The sequence below is a fragment of the Schistocerca serialis genome, chromosome 2, assembly GCF_023864345.2.
Source record: "Schistocerca serialis cubense isolate TAMUIC-IGC-003099 chromosome 2, iqSchSeri2.2, whole genome shotgun sequence".
In the NCBI taxonomy this organism is placed as follows: Eukaryota; Metazoa; Arthropoda; class Insecta; order Orthoptera; family Acrididae; genus Schistocerca; species Schistocerca serialis.
The window spans coordinates 802,645,380-802,665,994 of NC_064639.1; the positions used below are offsets into that span (position 1 = coordinate 802,645,380).

General features: G+C 43.0%; 1 protein-coding gene across 1 annotated transcript in view; it reads left to right on the forward strand.

Annotated features, from left to right (window-relative positions):
• Window positions 1-20,333, forward strand: part of LOC126458047 (zinc finger CCHC domain-containing protein 24-like) — a 203,653-nt gene extending 183,320 nt beyond the window's left edge. Inside the window, exons 3-5 of the mRNA XM_050094840.1 lie at window positions 2,762-2,895; window positions 19,197-19,361; window positions 19,836-20,333. Coding sequence (XP_049950797.1) covers window positions 2,762-2,895; window positions 19,197-19,361; window positions 19,836-19,949 — 413 coding nt within the window. The 3' untranslated portion in view covers window positions 19,950-20,333. The remainder of the gene's footprint in view (window positions 1-2,761; window positions 2,896-19,196; window positions 19,362-19,835) is intronic.
• The last annotated feature ends 282 nt before the right edge of the window (window positions 20,334-20,615 follow it).

Below are 20,615 nucleotides of genomic sequence, written 5' to 3' on the forward strand. Positions count from 1 at the left end.
GTCTAAAACAGATCCAAACCAGTAACCTCGTAAAAAGAAGTTTCTTTCGGTTGTAGCTGTTCATGTTCATTTTTAAGTAATTAAAAAAACACCATTCTCCGTGAGAAATGTTCTCAAAAATTATTAACGAGATATCATTTTTGAATCCAGGAAATGTGTGAGAATTCTACTGCAAAAAGAAATCAGATGTGAGATGGTAGATTGTTTGATCAGAATATTATTTTGTGCAACCTGCATTGTGAAGGCACTACAATTGCAGTTATACACTGAAGCGCCGAAGAAACTGGTATAGGCATGCGTATTCAAATACAGAGAGATGTAAACAGGCAGAATACGGCGCTGCAGTCAGACATGCCTAGATAAGACGACAAGTGCCTGACACAGTTGTTAGGGTGGTTACTGCTGCTACAATGACAGGTTCTCAAGATTTAAGTGACTTTGAACGTTGTGTTATAGTCGGCGCACGAGCGATGGGACACAGCATCTCTGAGGTAGAGATGAAGTGTGGATTTTCCGATATGACCATTTCACGAGTGCACCATGAATATCAGGAATCCGGAAAACATCAAATCTCTGACATCACTGTGACTGGAAAAAGATCCTGCAAGAACAGGGCCAACGACACCTGAAAAGAATCGTTCAACATGACAGATGTGCAACCCTTCCGTAAACTGCTGCAAATTTCAGTGCTGAGTCATCAACAAGTGTCAGCGTTCAAACCATTCAATAAGACATCTTTGATATGGGCTTTCGGAGCCGAAGGCCCACTCGTGTACCCTCGATGACTGCATGACACAAAGTTTTACGCCTCGCACGGGCCCATCAACACCGACATTGGACTGTTGATGACTGTAAACATATTGCCTGGTCGGACGAGTCTTGTTTCAAATTGTATGGAGTGGATGGATGTTTATGGGTATGGAGACAACCTCATGAATCCATGGAACCTGCCTGTCAGCAGGGGACTGTTCAAGCTGGTGGAGGCTCTGTAATAGTGTGGGGAATGTGCAGTTGGAGTGCTATTGGACCCCTGATACGTCTAGTTACGACTATAACAGGTGACACATACGTAAGTGTCCTTCTGATCACCTTCATCCATTCATGTCCATTGTGCATTCCGACGAACTTGGGCAATTCCAGCAGGACAATGCGACACCCCACACGTCCAGAATTGCTACAGAGTGGCTCCAGGAACATTCTTCTGAGTTTAAACACTTCTGGTGGCCACTAAACTCCCCAGACATGAACATTGTTGAGCATATCTGGGATACTTCTTAAGTAATAGAACCCAGTACGTTGTCCTCGATGGTGAGTGTTCATCGGAGGTGAGGGTATCATCTGGAGTGCCTCAGGGAAGTGTGGTAGGTCCGTTATTGTTTTCTATCTACATAAATGATCTTTTTGATAGGGTGGGCTGCAATGTGCGGCTGTTTGCTGATGATGCTGTGGTGTACGGGAAGGTGTCGTCGTTGAGTGACTGTAGGAGGATACAAGATGACTTGGACAAGATTTGTGGTTGGTGTAAAGAATGGCAGCTAACTCTAAATATAGATAAATGTAAATTAATGCAGATGAATAGGAAAAAGAATGCAGTAATATTTGAATACTCCATTAGCAGTGTAGCATTTGACACAGTCACGTCGATTAAATATTTGGGCGTAACATTGCAGAGCGATACGAAGTGGGACAAGCATGTAATGGCAGTTGTGAGGAAGGCGGATAGTCGTCTTCGGTTCATTGGTAGAATTTTGGGAAGATGCGGTTCATCTGTAAAGGAGACCGCTTATAAAACACTAATACGACCTATTCTTGACAGCTGCTCGAGCGTTTGGGATCCCTATCAGGTCGGATTGAGGGGGGAAATAGAAGCAAGTCAGAGGCGGGATGCTAGATTTGTTATTGGTAGGTTTGATCATCACGCGAGTGTTACGGAAATGCTTCAGGAACTCGGGTGGGAGTCTTTTGAGGAAAGGAGGCGTTCTTTTCGTGAATCGCTACTGAGGAGATGTAGAGAACCAGCATTTGAGGCTGACTGCAGTACAATTTTACTGCCGCCAACTTACATTTCGCGGAAAACCACAAAGATAAGATAAGAGAAATTAGGGCTCGTACAGAGGCATATAGGCAGTCATTTTTCCCTCGTTCTGTTTGGGAGTGGAACAGGGAGAGAAGATGCTAGTTGTGGTACGAGGTACCCTCCGCAACGCACCGTATTGTGGATTGCCGAGTATGTATGTAGATGTACTTTGCCACACGCTGTTCAGAAGAGATCTCCACTGCCTCATACTCTAACAGGTTTATGGACACCCTGCAAGAGTCATGGTGTCAGTTCCTTCCAGCACTACTTCAGACATTAGTTGAGTCCATGGCACTTCGTGTTGCGGCACTTCTGCTTTTTTTTGGGGGGGGGGGGGGGGGACTACCCAATATTAGGCAGGTGTAGCAGTTTCTTTGTCTCTTCAGTGTATTTGTGGCAGTTTATGTGCTACTGAATTGAAAAACTGATCGAGGCGATTATCTGACTTAACCCATATACACACATTGAGCTATATGTAATACCATTTACAGGTAAGATGGAATTCCTATGTTTATATTTCTTCATTTTCAGTATAGTTCAGCTTCAGACAATGAGGTAGTTGTTTTTAGATGCAGCATTTGGAAATGCATGCACAGGCAGACTTCATGTTACTCTCCAGAATTTTTCTGTTGTGGATACCTTAGCAACAGCAAAGTTTAAGTGAGTGTCCATGGTGTGTTGCAGTTGACCTGGTGGAGCAGTTCAGAGATATGCACATTGGTGTGCCCTCAGAGCGGAAGCCAGGGAAGCGGCCACCACCTGCCTACATGTGCCATTTGTGCTTCAGCAAGGGTCACTACATCAAAGACTGTCCTCAGGTAAGCACGTGCTACTCTCTGAAAGATTCCCTACACTCACTATTGTATAGAATGGGTTCTTTGAGATTTGATATTATGATTATAATGCATCCAGCATAGAACTGAAATGCTGTTATATCTGTATGAACGGGGGAGTCAAGACTGAAGTCAAGATTAAAATTCCATTACTGCAACTATTGCAGATCTCTAGTTTCTCTTCATTAAACAGTGGGTCACAGAATAAAATACTACAAAAATAAAATAAATCAATACGAAACATTATTAAACAACAAACAAATAAAAACAATGATGCAAATGAAATTGAATTCCCAGAAATATCTTTGGCAGAAATGATGACACATTGAAAGCAGTGGCAAAAATGGTTCAAATGGCTCTGAGCACTATAGGACTTAACTTCTGAGGTCATCAGTCCCCTAGAACTTAAAACTACTTAAACATAACTAACCTAAGGACATCACACACACCCATGCCCGAGGCAGGATTCGAACCTGCGACCGTAGCGGTCGCGCGGTCCCCGACTGTAGCGCCTAGAACCGCTCGGCCACCCCGGCCGGCGAAAGCAGTGGCAGTTAGTTTCAATGTGTACTTCAGTATAGTGGTAGCAAACATTGCACCTGCTAATAAAAAACCAAATAAAGATACGTTAGACTCACTCCCAAAGACAGTGTTTAATCCAACGATAGACGTTATTGTCAGACAAATCTGAAGACATTATAAAAGTCATACAAAGAGTGAGAAGTGATAATTAATAGTGAGCTTCCCCGTGTTCACTTAGGGTTAATGTTTCCATATTCTACACAATATTTTGACAACCAACTCGTACGTCATCTTTAGGTGCTGCATATTTTGCTATTACGTGTAGGCCTACTTGCTGCCGGGACTCCAACCAGACTGTGAGCTATTGTTGGTCTCATGCCACTATTTACAGTCAAGTTCGAGTCATGATGTCCACTGCAGCATTTAATGCTCTTTTGTTTTACAGAACACACACTGATACGCCACTAAATGCAAATTCCCTGTATTTTCCAACTCTGATGGATGTAATGGTGGCAAGGTTTTAATAAATTTAGTGCCTTACACCGATCGTCATTTAAATTGAGACTTACATCCATTTTTATTAGGTTTTCCGAATCTTTATTTTGATTGAATCCTTAATTGTACTGTCCCAGAAACTTGGTGTTTGCTCCATGATACTGGTATCATCAAATGGGGCTTTTGTAAAGAAGGAGACTACACTGAAACTATATCCTGGAGCCGCAGTTGACTGATGCGATGTACAAAGTTGGCAGAGATGCGAATGTGGTGTTCACACTTCACCACATATTTTCTGAGAATGTTTTTCAGTATTTTGCCAGCTTGTATGCAGCTGCACCAATATTACTAAATGTGGGTTTTAAAGGAATTCTTTCCTTGCGTACCTGAGCAAGGTGATGTAGTTGTGGTAGCACTGCTGCTTCTGTTTTAAGACCCTTAACGATTTTGTATGACATGTCAGACTCAGTGAGAAGTGTTATCATCTTCCTCTCGATTTTATTTGTAGGATCTACGTCTAAGTGATTACTTCGCTATTCACGATAAAGTGCCTGGCAGAGGGTTCAATGAACCACTTTCAAGCTGTCTACCGTTTCACTCTCGAACGGCGTGCGGGAAAAACGAGCACGTAAATTTTTCTAAGCGTGCCCTGATTTCTCTTACTTTATCGTGATAACCATTTCTCCCATTGTAGGTGGGTGCCAACAGATTGTTTTCGCAATCGGAGGGGAAACTGCTGACTGAAATTTCATGAGAAGATCCCGTCGCAATGAAAAACGCCTTTGTTTTAATGATTGTCACTCCAGTTCACGTATCATGTCTGTGGCACTATCTTCCCTACTCCGCGATAGTATAAAACAAGCTGCCCTTCTTTGTACTTTTTCAATGTCATCCATCAGTCCTATCTGATGCGGATCCTACACCACACATCAATACTCCAGAATAGGGCGGACAAGCGTGGTGTAAACAGTCTCTTTAGTAGACCTGTTGCACCTTCTAAGTGTTCTGCCAATGAATCGCAGTCTTTGGTTGGCTCTACCCACAACATTATCTATGTGATCGTTCCAATTTAGGGTATTTGTAATTGTAATTCGTAAGTATTTAGTTGAATTTACAGCCTTCAGATTTGTGTGACTTATCGCGTAATCGAAATTTAGCGGATTTCTTTTAGTACTCACGTGAATAACTTCACACTTTTCTTTATTCAGGGTCAATTGCCACTTTTCCCACCATACAGATATCTAAATCTTTTTACATTTCGTTTTGGTCATCTGATGACTTTACAAGACGGGAAATGACAGCGTCATCTGCAAACAATCTAAGACGGCTACTGAGATTGTCTCCAATGTCGTTAATATAGATCAGGAACATTAGAGGGCCTATAACACTTCCTTGGGGAACGCCAGATATTATTTGTGTTTTACTCGATGACTTTCCGTTAATTACTACGAACTGTGACCTTTCTGATAGGAAATCACGAATGCCGTCACACAACTAAGGCGATATTCCATACGTACGCAATTTCGTTAGAAGACACTTGTGAGGAACGGTGTCGAAAGCCTTCTGGAAATCTAAAAATTGGAATCAATTTGACATCCCCCGTCGATAGCACTCATTACATCTTGAGTATAAAGAGCTAGTTGTGTTTCGCAAGAACAATATTTTCTGAATCCGTACCGACAACGTGTTAATAAATTGTTTTCTTCGACACACTCCATAATGTTCGAATACAGTATAAGTTCCAAAACCCTACTGCAAATCGACGTTAGTGATATGGGCCTGTAATTCAACAGATTACTTCAACTTCCCTTTTTGGGTATTGGTGTGACTTGAACAATTTTCCAGTCTTTAGGACTAGTAGGACAAGGCCTCCGTCGACCCAAAGTAGGTCACCCCAGACCAGGACCTCGCCCCAACGTAGGTCACACCAGACAAGGACTTCGCCCCAAAGTAGGTCACCCCGGATGATGTCCGTGACGTCACTGATGACGCAAGTGCCACACCCCCTACCACATCCCCATAGTGGGAAGTTTGAATTTTGGCAGGAAAGTGCCACGCCCCCCTTCCAGGTAGGAAGTTCAAATTCCAACAGGATAATGCATCACACCACGGTTATCTCTACTAACCTAACCACTTCCCTTCCCTCCCCTCCCCTAGAAAATGGCGGAAAGTTTGAATTTTGTCAGATTTTCGCGAGTGCCACGCCCACCTGGATTTGGAATGAATTTTCGCGAGTGCCACGCCCACCTGTACTTGGAAGGAAATAGTTAAAGTCTACACCACAATCCTCAACCAACCATAATGTCATCTTACCAACCCACGTTGTCAGGCTAACGTACCCTAACGTGCACTAACATGTACTAAAGTGCATAGCGCATGACATCATCCAAAATGGTGGGAGAACGACGCTGCCTAAGATGGAATAAGTTTTTATTTTGCAAGCGATGTCTCCCCAACGAGATCTAAACTCCAACCGACCTACTACACATTACTGCCACCAGAGGGTACTGTCATCCCTCCTGTGACTTAATCTCAGATGATGGTCTGTGGGGGAAAATGGCGCGAAAATGACTCACGCTGCACTGGGCTGTTGGGGAGAGTAAGGAAGGAGTGCACTTTATTTATTTTGGAACATTTTACTGATGGATGGAGTATATTTATCACCCTGACACAAAGCACTCGCCCTGATGTGCTTGGGATCGTGATACACAGTCTACAGATCTGTAAACAACTCCTAATTTTTCGAAATAATTTCAATACAGACATTCAGACTCTTCCTAAATAATGCAGTACACAGATGTGCAGACACAAAATCAACTCGTAAACTGCCCAAATAACGCATAGCGCAGCCTACAGACCTGTTCGCAAAATAATGCAACAGACACACAAGCAACGTACGCAGACACCACCCTCTGTCCAATAGCCAGCACAGGAGGATACCACAGCCCCTCGAAGTGATGTGGTTGTCAGCTGTCAAACCACACACAGATGCCCGCACACATGAGGTGGCGACATCCCTTTTATACCTGGTACCTGAGAAATTCCTCTCGGAATACATAATCACCTAGGCACCGTTGATGATGCGATCAAACAGGAGCAAAAACTTATTTACAGGACAAAGATGCTCCAAACTGGGACACGTGCGTGGGTTCGTCACTACCCTCCCTCTATCTGTGGTCTGGCGAAAACGCTGCAGAAATCCGATCCAGAATACCACAGGCTACTTTCTCCTTAGCAATTCTAACGGACTATGCGTGACATGTGGCTGATGCTTCATCATGCGTAGCTACTTACCATCGCAAGTGCATTTAGCGATGTTCTCAATATTATTCCAAAGCCACATTGCTATCTAAAATAATAACCAAGTTGAACTCTAGTAAATTGCATAGAGTCCCAGAAATACTTAACGTGCGCTTTTGTAGGAGTTTTCGTGTTATCTCAGCTTGTATGCAGGGAAATTCTTGCCCTAACAGACGCTGTTTACGAAAATAGCGCAGAATAACATCTAATGCATTCTTCCCAGCGGTCCTAACGTGATACCCCAGTCCATCACGTTATCCTTTCTGCTTCAACACACACAAACGTTCCCACCGCTATGTAGATGCTCCTATATCCCAGCATAAAGAATGTGAGTGAATCGAGCATTATGATTGGCTGTTATCGAATTTACCCGCCGAATTACAGTGCCATTGGTGTCGAAGCACCATCCACCTCTTCTTTCTTTCTGCAGATGAGACTTTCAGCAGTAAAATTATTTTGCACAGATCGCTAAATTGCATTGACAGTTAAACCTGCATAGTTGTTTACAGAACATCAAATACTTACAAGACTCACAAGAATATTGGAAGCCAGGCACATTTTTACCAGTGTAACTACAATTAAATATTACGATTGCTGCTACAGTTTGACACCGATCGATGTACAAGAAATGACTCCTCTTGACGGGTATGCTTCTGGAAATAATCTCAGTATCTATAGCACACATAATTTTCCACATAAAAAAATCTCTCTCATAACCTCGCGGTTATCAATGTGCTGAATCTATACGTCCCTCATGATAGGACACACAGTCATTCTCTCTAGTCATACCACAATATAAGCCACAGCAACTTTACAATGCAATATATACACATTTTACACAAACAGTGCAGTTATCTTTTATATCTGTACAGCACCCGAAAAAATTATCGTATGCCTGCACTCACACAGACTTTGTCACGATGCTCCTCAGTCCTAGGGAAACACCATCCACCTTTTCGTTCTTTCTACAGACCTGACATTCAGCGGCAATAAACTATTTTACACTGATCGTCATATTGCACCAACAACTAAACCTCGCAATGTGCCATACATATCGTGAAATACGGAAAGATACCTACTCAATTACACTATCCTCCCACTGGGGCCAGGAGCTTGAATATTAGTGTGTGAAACCGATCTCCAACACAGCAATATATCAATGCGTACCGTGTCAATGTAGTAAACATACAATTCGTATCCTACACCATACAAAATCACCCCCTTTACTTCAGAAAGCCCTCAGTGAATCGAAGTCACTCTCAGAACTGATGTGCAAAGACAGTCTCGTTTCCCCCTCGGTACAAACGCACTACTGTTTCTGGTCCAGACCTGCCTGCTTGCCTGCGTTTCTACACCCATCTCCAGACTCTGGGATTACATGAACACAAGTATTTCAGCACCATTTGCCACAATATTATATCATTTTTGTGGTACTTCTCAATATCAAGCACAAAGCAGTAGCCTCCCAATCGTTCACGCAACATAATTCTGAAGATATAGACGAAATTATTTCTTTACAAACCTGAAGTTTAGCTAGGTGGAGCGTGCTCTAGACCACTGAGTAACTAGAAACAAACAGATGAAAAATGATATTCCACCCGCAAATACCGATCTCGCTGATGTAACAGATTCCAAATCATCCCTATAATTTACAAGCCAACTAAGGTCTTTCCCATGTCTAGAGGACAGGCAAACATGTCTTCCACATGCCAGATGCACAGATCACAATCAATCATCTCTCAACTAAATAGAGGAGCAAAATGTGCAGAAGCAGTCAACTGACCAATTTACATGGGACAGAATAACGGTCCAGCACGAAGCACCTCCATACACAATCTTCTCTCTTGTCGAATGATGTTAAGTTCAGACTGCACTTGTAAGATGGGCGGCTTTTGTGATCAAGTGGAAATTTGAGAAGATTGTGTATGGAGGTGCATTTGCGCTGGACCGTTATTCCCACCCATGTAAATTGCTCAGTTAACTGCTTCTCCATATTTCGCGCCTTTATGTAGTTGAGAGAAGATCAATTGTGGTGTGTGCATCTGGCATGTGGAAGACAGGTTTGCCATCCTCTAGACATCGGAAAGACCTTAGTTGGCTTGTAAATTATAGGGATGATTTTGAATCTCTTACAACAGCCAGATCAGTATTCGCGAGTGGAAATATCGTTTTTCATCTGTTTGCTACTAGTTACTCAGTGGTCTAGAGCACACTCCACCTAGCTAAAGTTTCAGGTTTGGAGAGAAATAATTTCGTCTATATCTTTGGAATTATGTTGCATGAACGATCGGGAGGCTACTGCTGTATGCTTGATATCGAGAAGTACCACAAAAATGATATAATATTATGGCAAACGGTGCTGAAATACTTGGGTCCATGTAATCTCAGAGTCTGGAGATGGGTGTAGAAACGCAGGCAAGCAGGCAGGTCTGGACCAGAAACAGTAGTGAGTTTATACCGAGGAGGAAACGAGACTGTCTTTGCACATCAGTTCTGAGAGTGACTTCAATTCACTGAGGGCTTTCTGATGTAAAAGGGGTAATTTTGTATGGTGTAGGACACGAATTGTATGTTTACTACATTGACATGGTACGCATTGATATATTGCTGTGTTGGAGATCAGTTTCACGCACTACTATTCAAGCTCCTGGCCCCAGTGGGAGGGTAGTGTAATTGAGTAGGTGTCTTTCCGTATTTGACGATATGTATGGCACTTTGCGAGATTTAGTTGTTGGTGCAATATGACGATCAGTGTAAAATAGTTTATTGCCGCTGAATGTCAGGTCTGTAGAAAGAACGAAAAGGTGGATGGTGTTTCCCTAGGACTGAGGAGCATTGTGACATAAAGTCTGTGTGAGTGTAGGCATATGATAATTTTTTTTGGTGCTGTACAGATATAAAAGATAACTGCACTGTTTGTGTAAAATGTGTATATATTGCATTGCAAAGTTACTGTGGCTTATGTTGTGTAAAATGTGTATATATTGAATTGTAAGTTTCTGTGGCTTATGTTGTGGCATGACTAGAGAAGATGACTGTGGGTCCTATTGTGAGGGGCGTATAGATTCAGCACATCGATAACTGTGAGGGTATGAGAGAGATTTTTCATGTGGAAAATTATGTGCACTATAGATACTGAGATTCGTACCAGAAGCATAGCCGTCAAGAGGGGACATTACCTGTACGTCGATCGGTGTCAGACTGTAGCAGCAATCGTAATATTTGATTAGAGTTACACTGGTAAAAATGCGCCTGGCTTCCAGTATTCTTGTGTGTCTGGTAAGTATTTGATGTTCTGTAAACAATTTTGCAGGTTTAACTGTCACTGCAATTTAGCGATATGTGCAAAATAAATTTACTACTGAAAGTCGCGTCTGTAGAGAGGAAGAAGAGGTGGATGGTGCTTCAATACCGATGGCATCAGTAATTCAGCGGGTAAATTCGATAGGAGCCAATCCTTTGTGCTGGGATACAGGAATCTCTACATAGCGGTGGGAACGGTTGTGTGTGTTGAAAGCAGGAAGGGTAACACGTTATGGACTGGGGTATCACGTTAGGACCGCTGGGAAGAGTGCATTAGATGTTATTCTGCGCTATTTTCGTAAACAGGTTCTGTTAGGGCAAGAATTTCCCTGCATACAAGCTGAGACAACACGAAAACTACAAAAGCGCGCGTTAAGTATTTCTGGGACTCTATGCGATTTACTACAGTTCGACTTGGTTATTATATTAGATAGCAATGTGGCTTCAGAATAACATTGAGAACATTTCTAGATGCACTTGCGATGGTAAGTAGCTACACGTGATGATGCGTCAGCCACACGTCACGCATAGTCCATTAGAATTGCTAAGGAGAAAGCAGCCTGTCCTATTCTGGATCGGATTTCTGCGGCGTTTTCGCCAGACCGCAGATAGAGGGAGGGTAGTGACGAACCCACGCACATGTCCCAGCTTGGATATTCTTCATCCTGTAGATAACTTTTTGCTCCTGTTCGATCGCGTCATCAATGGTGCCTAGGTGATTACGTATTCCGAGAGGAATTTCTCAGGTACCAAGTATGAAAGAGATGTCGCCGCCTCACGCGTGTGGGCATCTGTGCGTGGTTTGACAGCTGATGGCTGTGTCACTTTGCGGCACTGTCGGTATCCCCCTGTGAGGTCTAGTGGACAGGGGGTGGTGTCTGCACACATTGTTTGCATGTCTGTTGCATTATTTTGCGAGCAGGTCTGTAGGCTGCGCTATGCATTATTTGGGCAGTTTATGAGTTGATTTCTTATCTGCACATCTGTGTACTGCTTTATTTAGGAAGAGTCTGAATGTCTGTATTGAAATTATTTCGAAAAAGTAGGAGTTGTTTACAGATCTGGAGACTGTGTATCATGACCCCAAGCACATCAGGGCGAGTGCTTTGTGTCAGGGTGATAAATATACTCCATCCATCAGTAAAATGTTCCAAAATAAATAAAGTGCACTCCTTCCTTACTCTCCCCAGCAGCCCAGTGCAGCCTGAGTCATTTTCAGGCCATTTTCCCCTACAGACCACCATCTGGGTTTAGGTCACAGGAGGGATGATAGTAATCTCTGGTGGCAGTAATGTGTACTAGGTTGTTTGGAATCTAGGTCTCATAGTGGAGACATTACTTGCAAAATAAAAACTTACGTCCGTCACAGGCAGAGTCGTTTTCCCACCATTTACCCCCACCATCTTGGATAGCGACAAGTGCTGTGCACATTAGTACATGTTAGTATACGTTAGTGACATCTGAGCGCTATGGGACTTAACCTCTGAGGTCATCAGTCCCTTAGCACTTAGAACTACTTAAACCTCACTAAGCTAAGGACATCACACACATCCATTTCCGAGGCAGGATTAGAACCTGCGACTGTAGCGGTCGCGCGGTTCCTGACTGTAGCGCCTAGAACCACTTGGCCACCACGGCCGGCTACACGTTAATGCGCGTTAGTACTCTTTAGTACATGTTAGTATATGTTAGCCCAACAACAGGGGTTGGTAAGGTGACGTGGCGCTCGGTTGAGGATCTTGGTGGAGATTTCCTTCAAAGTTCAGGTGGGAGTGGCATTCGTGAATTCGAACTTCATAGGTGTTACAGTAGATCATTTATTATACCCTGCAAGTTGGGAAGAAGCCAGTTTCCCTCAAAAATTCTAACTTCCCGCGCTAAAAGTAGGAAAGGGGGAATCGGTACTTGCCTGCAAATTTCATCCAAAGGGCATAGTAACCACCAAAGATAATATATACCACAAAATTTGAATTTCCGAAGATCATAAGATAATATATACCTCAAGCATGGGTTGGTAGGGGGACATGGCGGTCGGTTGAGGATTATGGTGGAGACTTAAACTATTTCCTTCCAAGTCCAGGTGGACGTTGTCCTCGCTAAAATACACTTCAACTCCAGGTGGGCATGGCACTCGCTAAGATCTGGCAAAATTCAAACTTGCCGCCATTTTTCGGGGCAGGGTAGGGGAGGGAAGGGGTTAGGTTAGTGGTGGTAGCCCAAGTGACATATCTTCCGACGATTTTCCTAGGTTAGTAGAGATAACAGTGGTGTGATGCATTATCCTGTGGAATTTGAGCTTCCCACCTCGAAGGGGGGTATGGCACTTTGCTGCCAAAATTCAAACTTCCTGCGGGGCGGGGGGGTGGGGGGTGGGGGGTGGGGGTGGTAGGGGGGGTGGCGCTTGCGTCATCAGTGACATCACAGACATCATGTGGGGTGACCTACTTTGAGGCGACATCCTTGTCTGGGGTGACCTACTTTGGGGCGAAATCCTGGTCTGGAGAGACCTACTTTGGGACGACGTCGTCTTGGTGGTGTGTCTGTGACTTCACGGCCGCCATCTTGGATAATGTTACTTTGGGGCAAGGTCCTGGTCTGGGGTGACCTACGTTGGGGCGATGATGGCCTTGTCCCACAACTTTTAGGTACGGATCTTTCTGTGAGTGAGTGGTTATATACACTCCTGGAAATGGAAAAAAGAACACATTGACACCGGTGTGTCAGACCCACCATACTTGCTCCGGACACTGCGAGAGGGCTGTACAAGCAATGATCACACGCACGGCACAGCGGACACACCAGGAACCGCGGTGTTGGCCGTCGAATGGCGCTAGCTGCGCAGCATTTGTGCACCGCCGCCATCAGTGTTAGCCAGTTTGCCGTGGCATACGGAGCTCCATCGCAGTCTTTAACACTGGTAGCATGCCGCGACAGCGTGGACGTGAACCGTATGTGCAGTTGACGGACTTTGAGCGAGGGCGTATAGTGGGCATGCGGGAGACCGGGTGGACGTACCGCCGAATTGCTCAACACGTGGGGCGTGAGGTCTCCACAGTACATCGACGTTGTCGCCAGTGGTCGGCGGAAGGTGCACGTGCCCGTCGACCTGGGACCGGACCGCAGCGACGCACGGATGCACGCCAAGACCGTAGGATCCTACGCAGTGCCGTAGGGGACCGCACCGCCACTTCCCAGCAAATTAGGGACACTGTTGCTCCTGGGGTATCGGCGAGGACCATTCGCAACCGTCTCCATGAAGCTGGGCTACGGTCCCGCACACCGTTAGGCCGTCTTCCGCTCACGCCCCAACATCGTGCAGCCCGCCTCCAGTGGTGTCGCGACAGGCGTGAATGGAGGGACGAATGGAGACGTGTCGTCTTCAGCGATGAGAGTCGCTTCTGCCTTGGTGCCAATGATGGTCGTATGCATGTTTGGCGCCGTGCAGGTGAGCGCCACAATCAGGACTGCATACGACCGAGGCACACAGGGCCAACACCCGGCATCATGGTGTGGGGAGCGATCTCCTACACTGGCCGTACACCACTGGTGATCGTCGAGGGGACACTGAATAGTGCACGGTACATCCAAACCGTCATCGAACCCATCGTTCTACCATTCCTAGACCGGCAAGGGAACTTGCTGTTCCAACAGGACAATGCACGTCCGCATGTATCCCGTGCCACCCAACGTGCTCTAGAAGGTGTAAGTCAACTACCCAGGCCAGCAAGATCTCCGGATCTGTCCCCCATTGAGCATGTTTGGGACTGGATGAAGCGTCGTCTCACGCGGTCTGCACGTCCAGCACGAAAGCTGGTCCAACTGAGGCGCCAGGTGGAAATGGTATGGCAAGCCGTTCCACAGGACTACATCCAGCATCTCTACGATCGTCTCCATGGGACAATAGCAGCCTGCATTGCTGCGAAAGGTGGATATACACTGTACTAGTGCCGACATTGTGCATGCTCTGTTGCCTGTGTCTATGTGCCTGTGGTTCTGTCAGTGTGATCATGTGATGTATCTGACCCCAGGAATGTGTCAATAAAGTTTCCCCTTCCTGGGACAATGAATTCACGGTGTTCTTATTTCAATTTCCAGGAGTGTATAATTACTAAATATGGAGCTATTGTATCAGCACGTTCTGAGAGGAACCTGACTGGTATACAATCTGGACCGGAAGCCTTGCTTCTATTAAGTGATTTAAGCTGCTTTGCCACACTGAGGATATCTATTTCTATGTTTCTCACCTTGGCAGTTGTTCTTGCTTGGAATTCAGGAATATTACTTCATCTTCTTTGGTGAAGGAGTTTCGGAAAATCGTGTTTAATAACTCTGCTTTAGTGGCACTGCCATCAGTGACTTCACCATTGTTATCACGCAGTGAAGGTATTGATTGCATCTTGCCACTGGTGTGCCTTATGTATGACCAGAATCTCTTTGGGCCTTCTGCCAGATTTCGAGACAGACACAGACATCTATATGTCTGTACCCACAGATCTTATTGTAGTCAACACACGACATTTGGACTGTAGTTCTGTTCCTGTCAGCTTGCAGAATTACAGTTTCCTTGTCCGCTCATAGATTTTTCAGTAGTGCTTGTTCTCCTTTGGAGATGTAGGATCATAGTATTGGCACCTGCTCTATAAGTTTTGCAGCAAACTTCTTCTGCTGTTTCCAGTGGGAGAGAGACTACAAAATGCTCCACAGAGCTAAAGTAACCTGCTGTTGGTAGCATTTTTGCAGTAGGCATGAAATTTTGTCCTTGAGGAAGGATCTTTATTGTATCCTTGTCCACATGTTTCTCAGTGAGATTAATTATAGTATAGCTCCCTCATCTCGTCTTGGCTTAATGTGCAAGTAATCAGATTTTGCTTTTTGACATGTAAATGTTTTTGACTGCCTAGATTCTGCCTGCAACCATGTTTTATTGTCATCCCATTCGCGAGAATCTGCAGAGAGTTTAGCCAAGATGTAAAAATGGAAACAAGGAAGCTCTTTTAGGTGTCAACTAGCAGCCATCAAGTCTCACAATTTCTCTCTTTTACTTAAACCAGGCTTCCATGGCACATAATCCTACTTGCTGCTGGCATGTTAAGGTGATGATTGATTTTAGCGAATGTAGGTATAACGTGTTCATCTCAACATTTTGTTAGGAACATCAGCACACTGAAAAGTCAACCTTTCTTTTGGCAGAGATTAACTGACTTGTGTATGTTGTGGAACACCTCCTCCCTCATGTTTCCTTGGTGCAGTTGATAAATAGTGAGCTTTTATGCTGAAGAAATTTGCATTTCATGGAGTATCAGAGTGTGCTCTGTAAAACAAAAGAGCATCAAAGGACACAGTGGACTTCGGGAATCGAACTCAGCTATAAACAGTAGCCTGAGACCAACAATAGCTCAATGTCTAGTTGGAGTCCAGGCAACGAGTTCACATAAAAGCAAAACTGGCAGCACTTGGAGAAGATGGTTGGGTTGTTCATTGAAATATTGTGCAGAAAATGGAATCAACAATGGCTGAACACCAGAAGCTCACTATTAATGAGACAATGGTTGGTTTGTAAGTTAGGACTTATTTCATGTACTTTCACTCAGGCTGTCATAGAAGCACATTCCTCCCATGTTTGTTCATTATGGAACAAATATTCATTAGTCATATGAAATATTTCTTCAGCGGTTGCTCGTTTGGGTAGTTCTTTGCAAAAACGAGAAAGAAGTTGTGCATGACCATTAATATCAGGCACTCATGGATCTGAAGTGATAATTTACAATTGCTCTTTACTTTCCCCTTCAAAATGTCTTCAATTTCACTAGCTTGGCAGCTGATTGCATTAGCAGAAAGAGGAATTTTTGAAATTTCAGCACCGTAGAAGCTCCTGAGCCAAGGACTATTTTTACCATTTCTTATATGCTGGCATTAACAACTTGTCTGCTATTGTGTGTGGTTTTTTGGCCTTTACAATAAGTCTGAATACATTATAGCTAACTTCCTGTACTTTTTGCATAACTCATACCAACATAGTTATAAGCTTCACTTGTTTCTTATTTTATTCCAACAATTCGTGAAAATAATTCATATATTTATTTAACAGAGAGGGATGTTGATGAATGTAATTTCAGTTTACTAGCAACCATAGCAGCATTACAAAGTTTTCACCAACACAGTTAACAAATAAATATCATTAAATGGTTCAAATGGCTCTGAGCACTATGGGACTTAATTTCTGAGGTCATCAGTCCCCTAGAACTTAGAACTACTTAAACCTGTGTCCGGAAACGCTTACTTTCCATGTTAGAGCTCATTTTATTACTTCTCTTCAAATCACATTCATCATGGAATGGAAACACACAGCAACAGAACGTACCAGCGTGACTTCACACACTTAGTTACAGGAAATGTTCAAAATGTCCTACGTTAGCGAGGATACATGCATCCATCCGCCATCGCATGGAATCCCTGATGCGGTGATGCAGCCCTGGAGAATGGCGTATTGTATCACAGCCATCCACAATACGAGCACGAAGAGTCTCTACATTTGGTACCAGGGTTGCGTAGACAAGAGCTTTCAAATGCCCCCATAAATGAAAGTCAAGAGGTTTGAGGTCAGGAGACCGTGGAGGCCATGGAATTGGTCTGCCTCTACCAATCCAACGGTCACTGAATCTGTTGTTGAGAAGCGTATGAACACTTCGACTGAAATGTGCAGGAGCTCCATCGTGCATGAACCACATGTTGTATCGTACTTGTAAAGGCACATGTTCTAGCAGCACAGGTAGAGTATCCCGTATGAAATCATGGTGGTGAATCGAGGAAGTACAGTACATACTGACGAAACTAAAATGAGCTCTAACATGGAAATTAACCGTTTCCGGACACATGTCCACACAACATCTTTTCTTTATTTGTCACCTGATAAACAAAGTAAGAGCCTACGGAATATCAGACCAGCTGTGTGGCTGGATTGAAGAGTTTTTAGCAAACAGAACACAGCATGTTGTTATCAATGGAGAGACGTCTACAGACGTTAAAGTAACCTCTGGCGTGCCACAGGGGAGTGTTATGGGACCATTGCTTTTCACAATATATATAAATGACTTAGTAGATAGTGTCGGAAGTTCCATGCGGCTTTTCGCGGATGATGCTGTAGTATACAGAGAAGTTGCAGCATTAGAAAATTGTAGCGAAATGCAGGAAGATCTGCAGCGGATAGGCACTTGGTGCAGGGAGTGGCAACTGACCCTTAACATAGACAAATGTAATGTATTGCGAATACATAGAAAGAAGGATCCTTAATTGTATGATTATATGATAGCGGAACAAACACTGGTAGCAGTTACGTCTGTAAAATATCTGGGAGTATGCGTGCGGAACGATTTGAAGTGGAATGATCATATAAAATTAATTGTTGGTAAGGCGGGTACCAGGTTGAGATTCATTGGGAGAGTGCTTAGAAAATGTAGTCCATCAACAAAGGAGGTGGCTTACAAAACACTCATTCGACCTATACTTGAGTATTGCTCATCAGTGTGGGATCCGTACCAGGTCAGGTTGACGGAGGAGATAGAGAAGATCCAAAGAAGAGCGGCGCGTTTCGTCACCGGGTTATTTGGTGACCGTGATAGCGTTACGGAGATGTTTAATAAACTCAAGTGGCAGACTCTGCAAGAGAGGCGCTCTGCATCGCGGTGTAGCTTGCTCGCCACCGTTGGGTGGCTTGCGGAGTATCAATGTAGATGTAGATGTAGATGTAGAATGTTTCCTGAAAGTTCGGCCGTACCTTTTTGTAACACTCTGTATATTGAAGAGGTATCAGTTATCACAAAAGTTCCTTCCATCTACACAGTTAATTGTCTTGCGCATTCTCGGAAAATGCTTTACACTTCTCATAAGTATGCACTGTTTTTACATGTCCTTTGCAAACAAGGCTATGGCATGAATTACACCTTAAGGTTGCTTGTCTGCATGTCACACACAACCTCTTTTCTTGGTGATAGGCTCCTCAGTTTTTTCAACACGTTGATTTTTGTATTTGATGAGGAAAGTTGCAGTGTTGGCAGGAAGTGAAGGAATATTAGCTCTTTCCACAAGTTGAGGCTTCATAAAATGGTTCAAATGGCTCTGAACACTATGGAACTTAAAGTAGTATACTTAAAGTAGTGCACAAGAAAGTCATCCAAGACATGGGATCTAAAATTATTTAACAGAACAAAATGAATGGGAAGCATATTTTTGGGAGACTGTGGAGCTCTTTGTGTACATATGAAAACTTTTGTGTGCCTATTTGTTTCATTAATGAAAAGGTATTGCTGAACAGAAATTAAATAATTGACTGTTTTATATAACATTTCCAAATATTATAAAGTAATTATATTTACAAAAAGCACAGGAACACAAGCAGGATAAATGAAGATGTCACACTTATCAAAGATGGTAAGGTGTTCTTGTCAGACAAAATCTAATACAAACTATATATTAGCCCTTAAAAAATCTCATAACTTTCTTTTTATGAGACAAATAATGAGAAGATGGATGGTTCTATTTCAAACAGAGAATTAGAAACAAAACTTGTTGTAAAAGAAGAAATTATATGTTTTGTTTGTATATTACCATACCACTCTTCATTCTTTAGTTAATGGGCCTGTAAATTACACCCATGTTATCATTTCTAGGCAAGGCCTAAAGGTGAAGGGCTTACTCCTTACCAAGGAAAAAAGCGGTGCTTCGGGGAATATAAATGTCCCAAATGCAAAAGGAAGTGGATGTCAGGCAACAGTTGGGCCAACATGAGCCAGCAGTGCATTAAATGCCATGTGCACGTCTTTCCACATAAGCAGGTTTGTTTGACAGTTTGACATTATTAGTAGAAATATATCAAATAAACTAACATTTGTTCTACGATTTTTACGTCACTGGTAGATCACAACATGAAACTTAACAGAACCTTTTGAGCCCCAGTGATTTCTGCCACAACCTACCAATTTATACATCTGTTTTGGAGTAACAATGCCTTTAGCATCGGTAGTTTGATGCTAAAGTGGAAAATAGTGGGTCACGGCAGAAACCACTGGAGCTTAAAGGGTTAGGAATAATGCATTTGATGAGATCAGCGGTTTTTTTCTGTTTATTATGCTTTGATTATTGTATAGCTGCTAGAGTATGCATTCACTTGTTGCTATTCTTGAATAATAACTATACTGACCATAACAAATGTGATATTTATAAAAATTATAAGAAGATGACATTTGCAAGTATATAGTAAGTATAAGTATATTCCATGAGATATTTCATTCAAAACTGTTATGTTCCAGCGTCCTTTGGAAAAACCAGATGGACTCGATGTTTCAGATCAGTCTAAGGTTCATCCTCAACATCTGTGTGAGAAGTGTCAGACACTAGGTTATTACTGCAGAAGAGTACAGTAAATTAAAGTAAAGTATATGTAACAATATGTGTACTATGTGGCCACATTCCTCACACCTGAATTTAAAGCAAATAGTACAGCAGTGGAAAATCAAATGTGAGAGAGACATGAGTAACATTAGGAAACTGGAATTGTTTTACTTATAAATGGTGTTCTTGTTATATGTGAAGAAAACAGAACTCAGCTTTATCATTGAAGAGCCATCACAACTGATGATGAGTTGTAAAAATTATATGTCATATTTCCTTTGCCCAGATAGGCAAGAAGACATTGACAGAATGTAAAATTATCCTCTTACATGACTGCTGAAGTGTTGTTGCATTATCAACTGATGACACCTCTGTATGTCCTTGCACCCATTCCACACATACACTGTTATATTTTATTCTCTTATGATGGTGTTATTTATGGTTACCTTGTAGACCAAAGAATTTAATGTCTCGTGTTTTACTAACACTACTGCTAGATGACACTACACTTTTATATTCTAATCTTTAAATATGATTAATTTATTTATTCAACTTTCTTATAATACTGAATATGACCTCTAGTCAAGAACTGTTGGCTACAGCAGTTAAAAATAGTGTAGAAGATGACCATTAAATTCCACAATGGATTCTGAAGCATATGTACAAGTAATTTGCAGATCTGCTAATATTAAGATCAA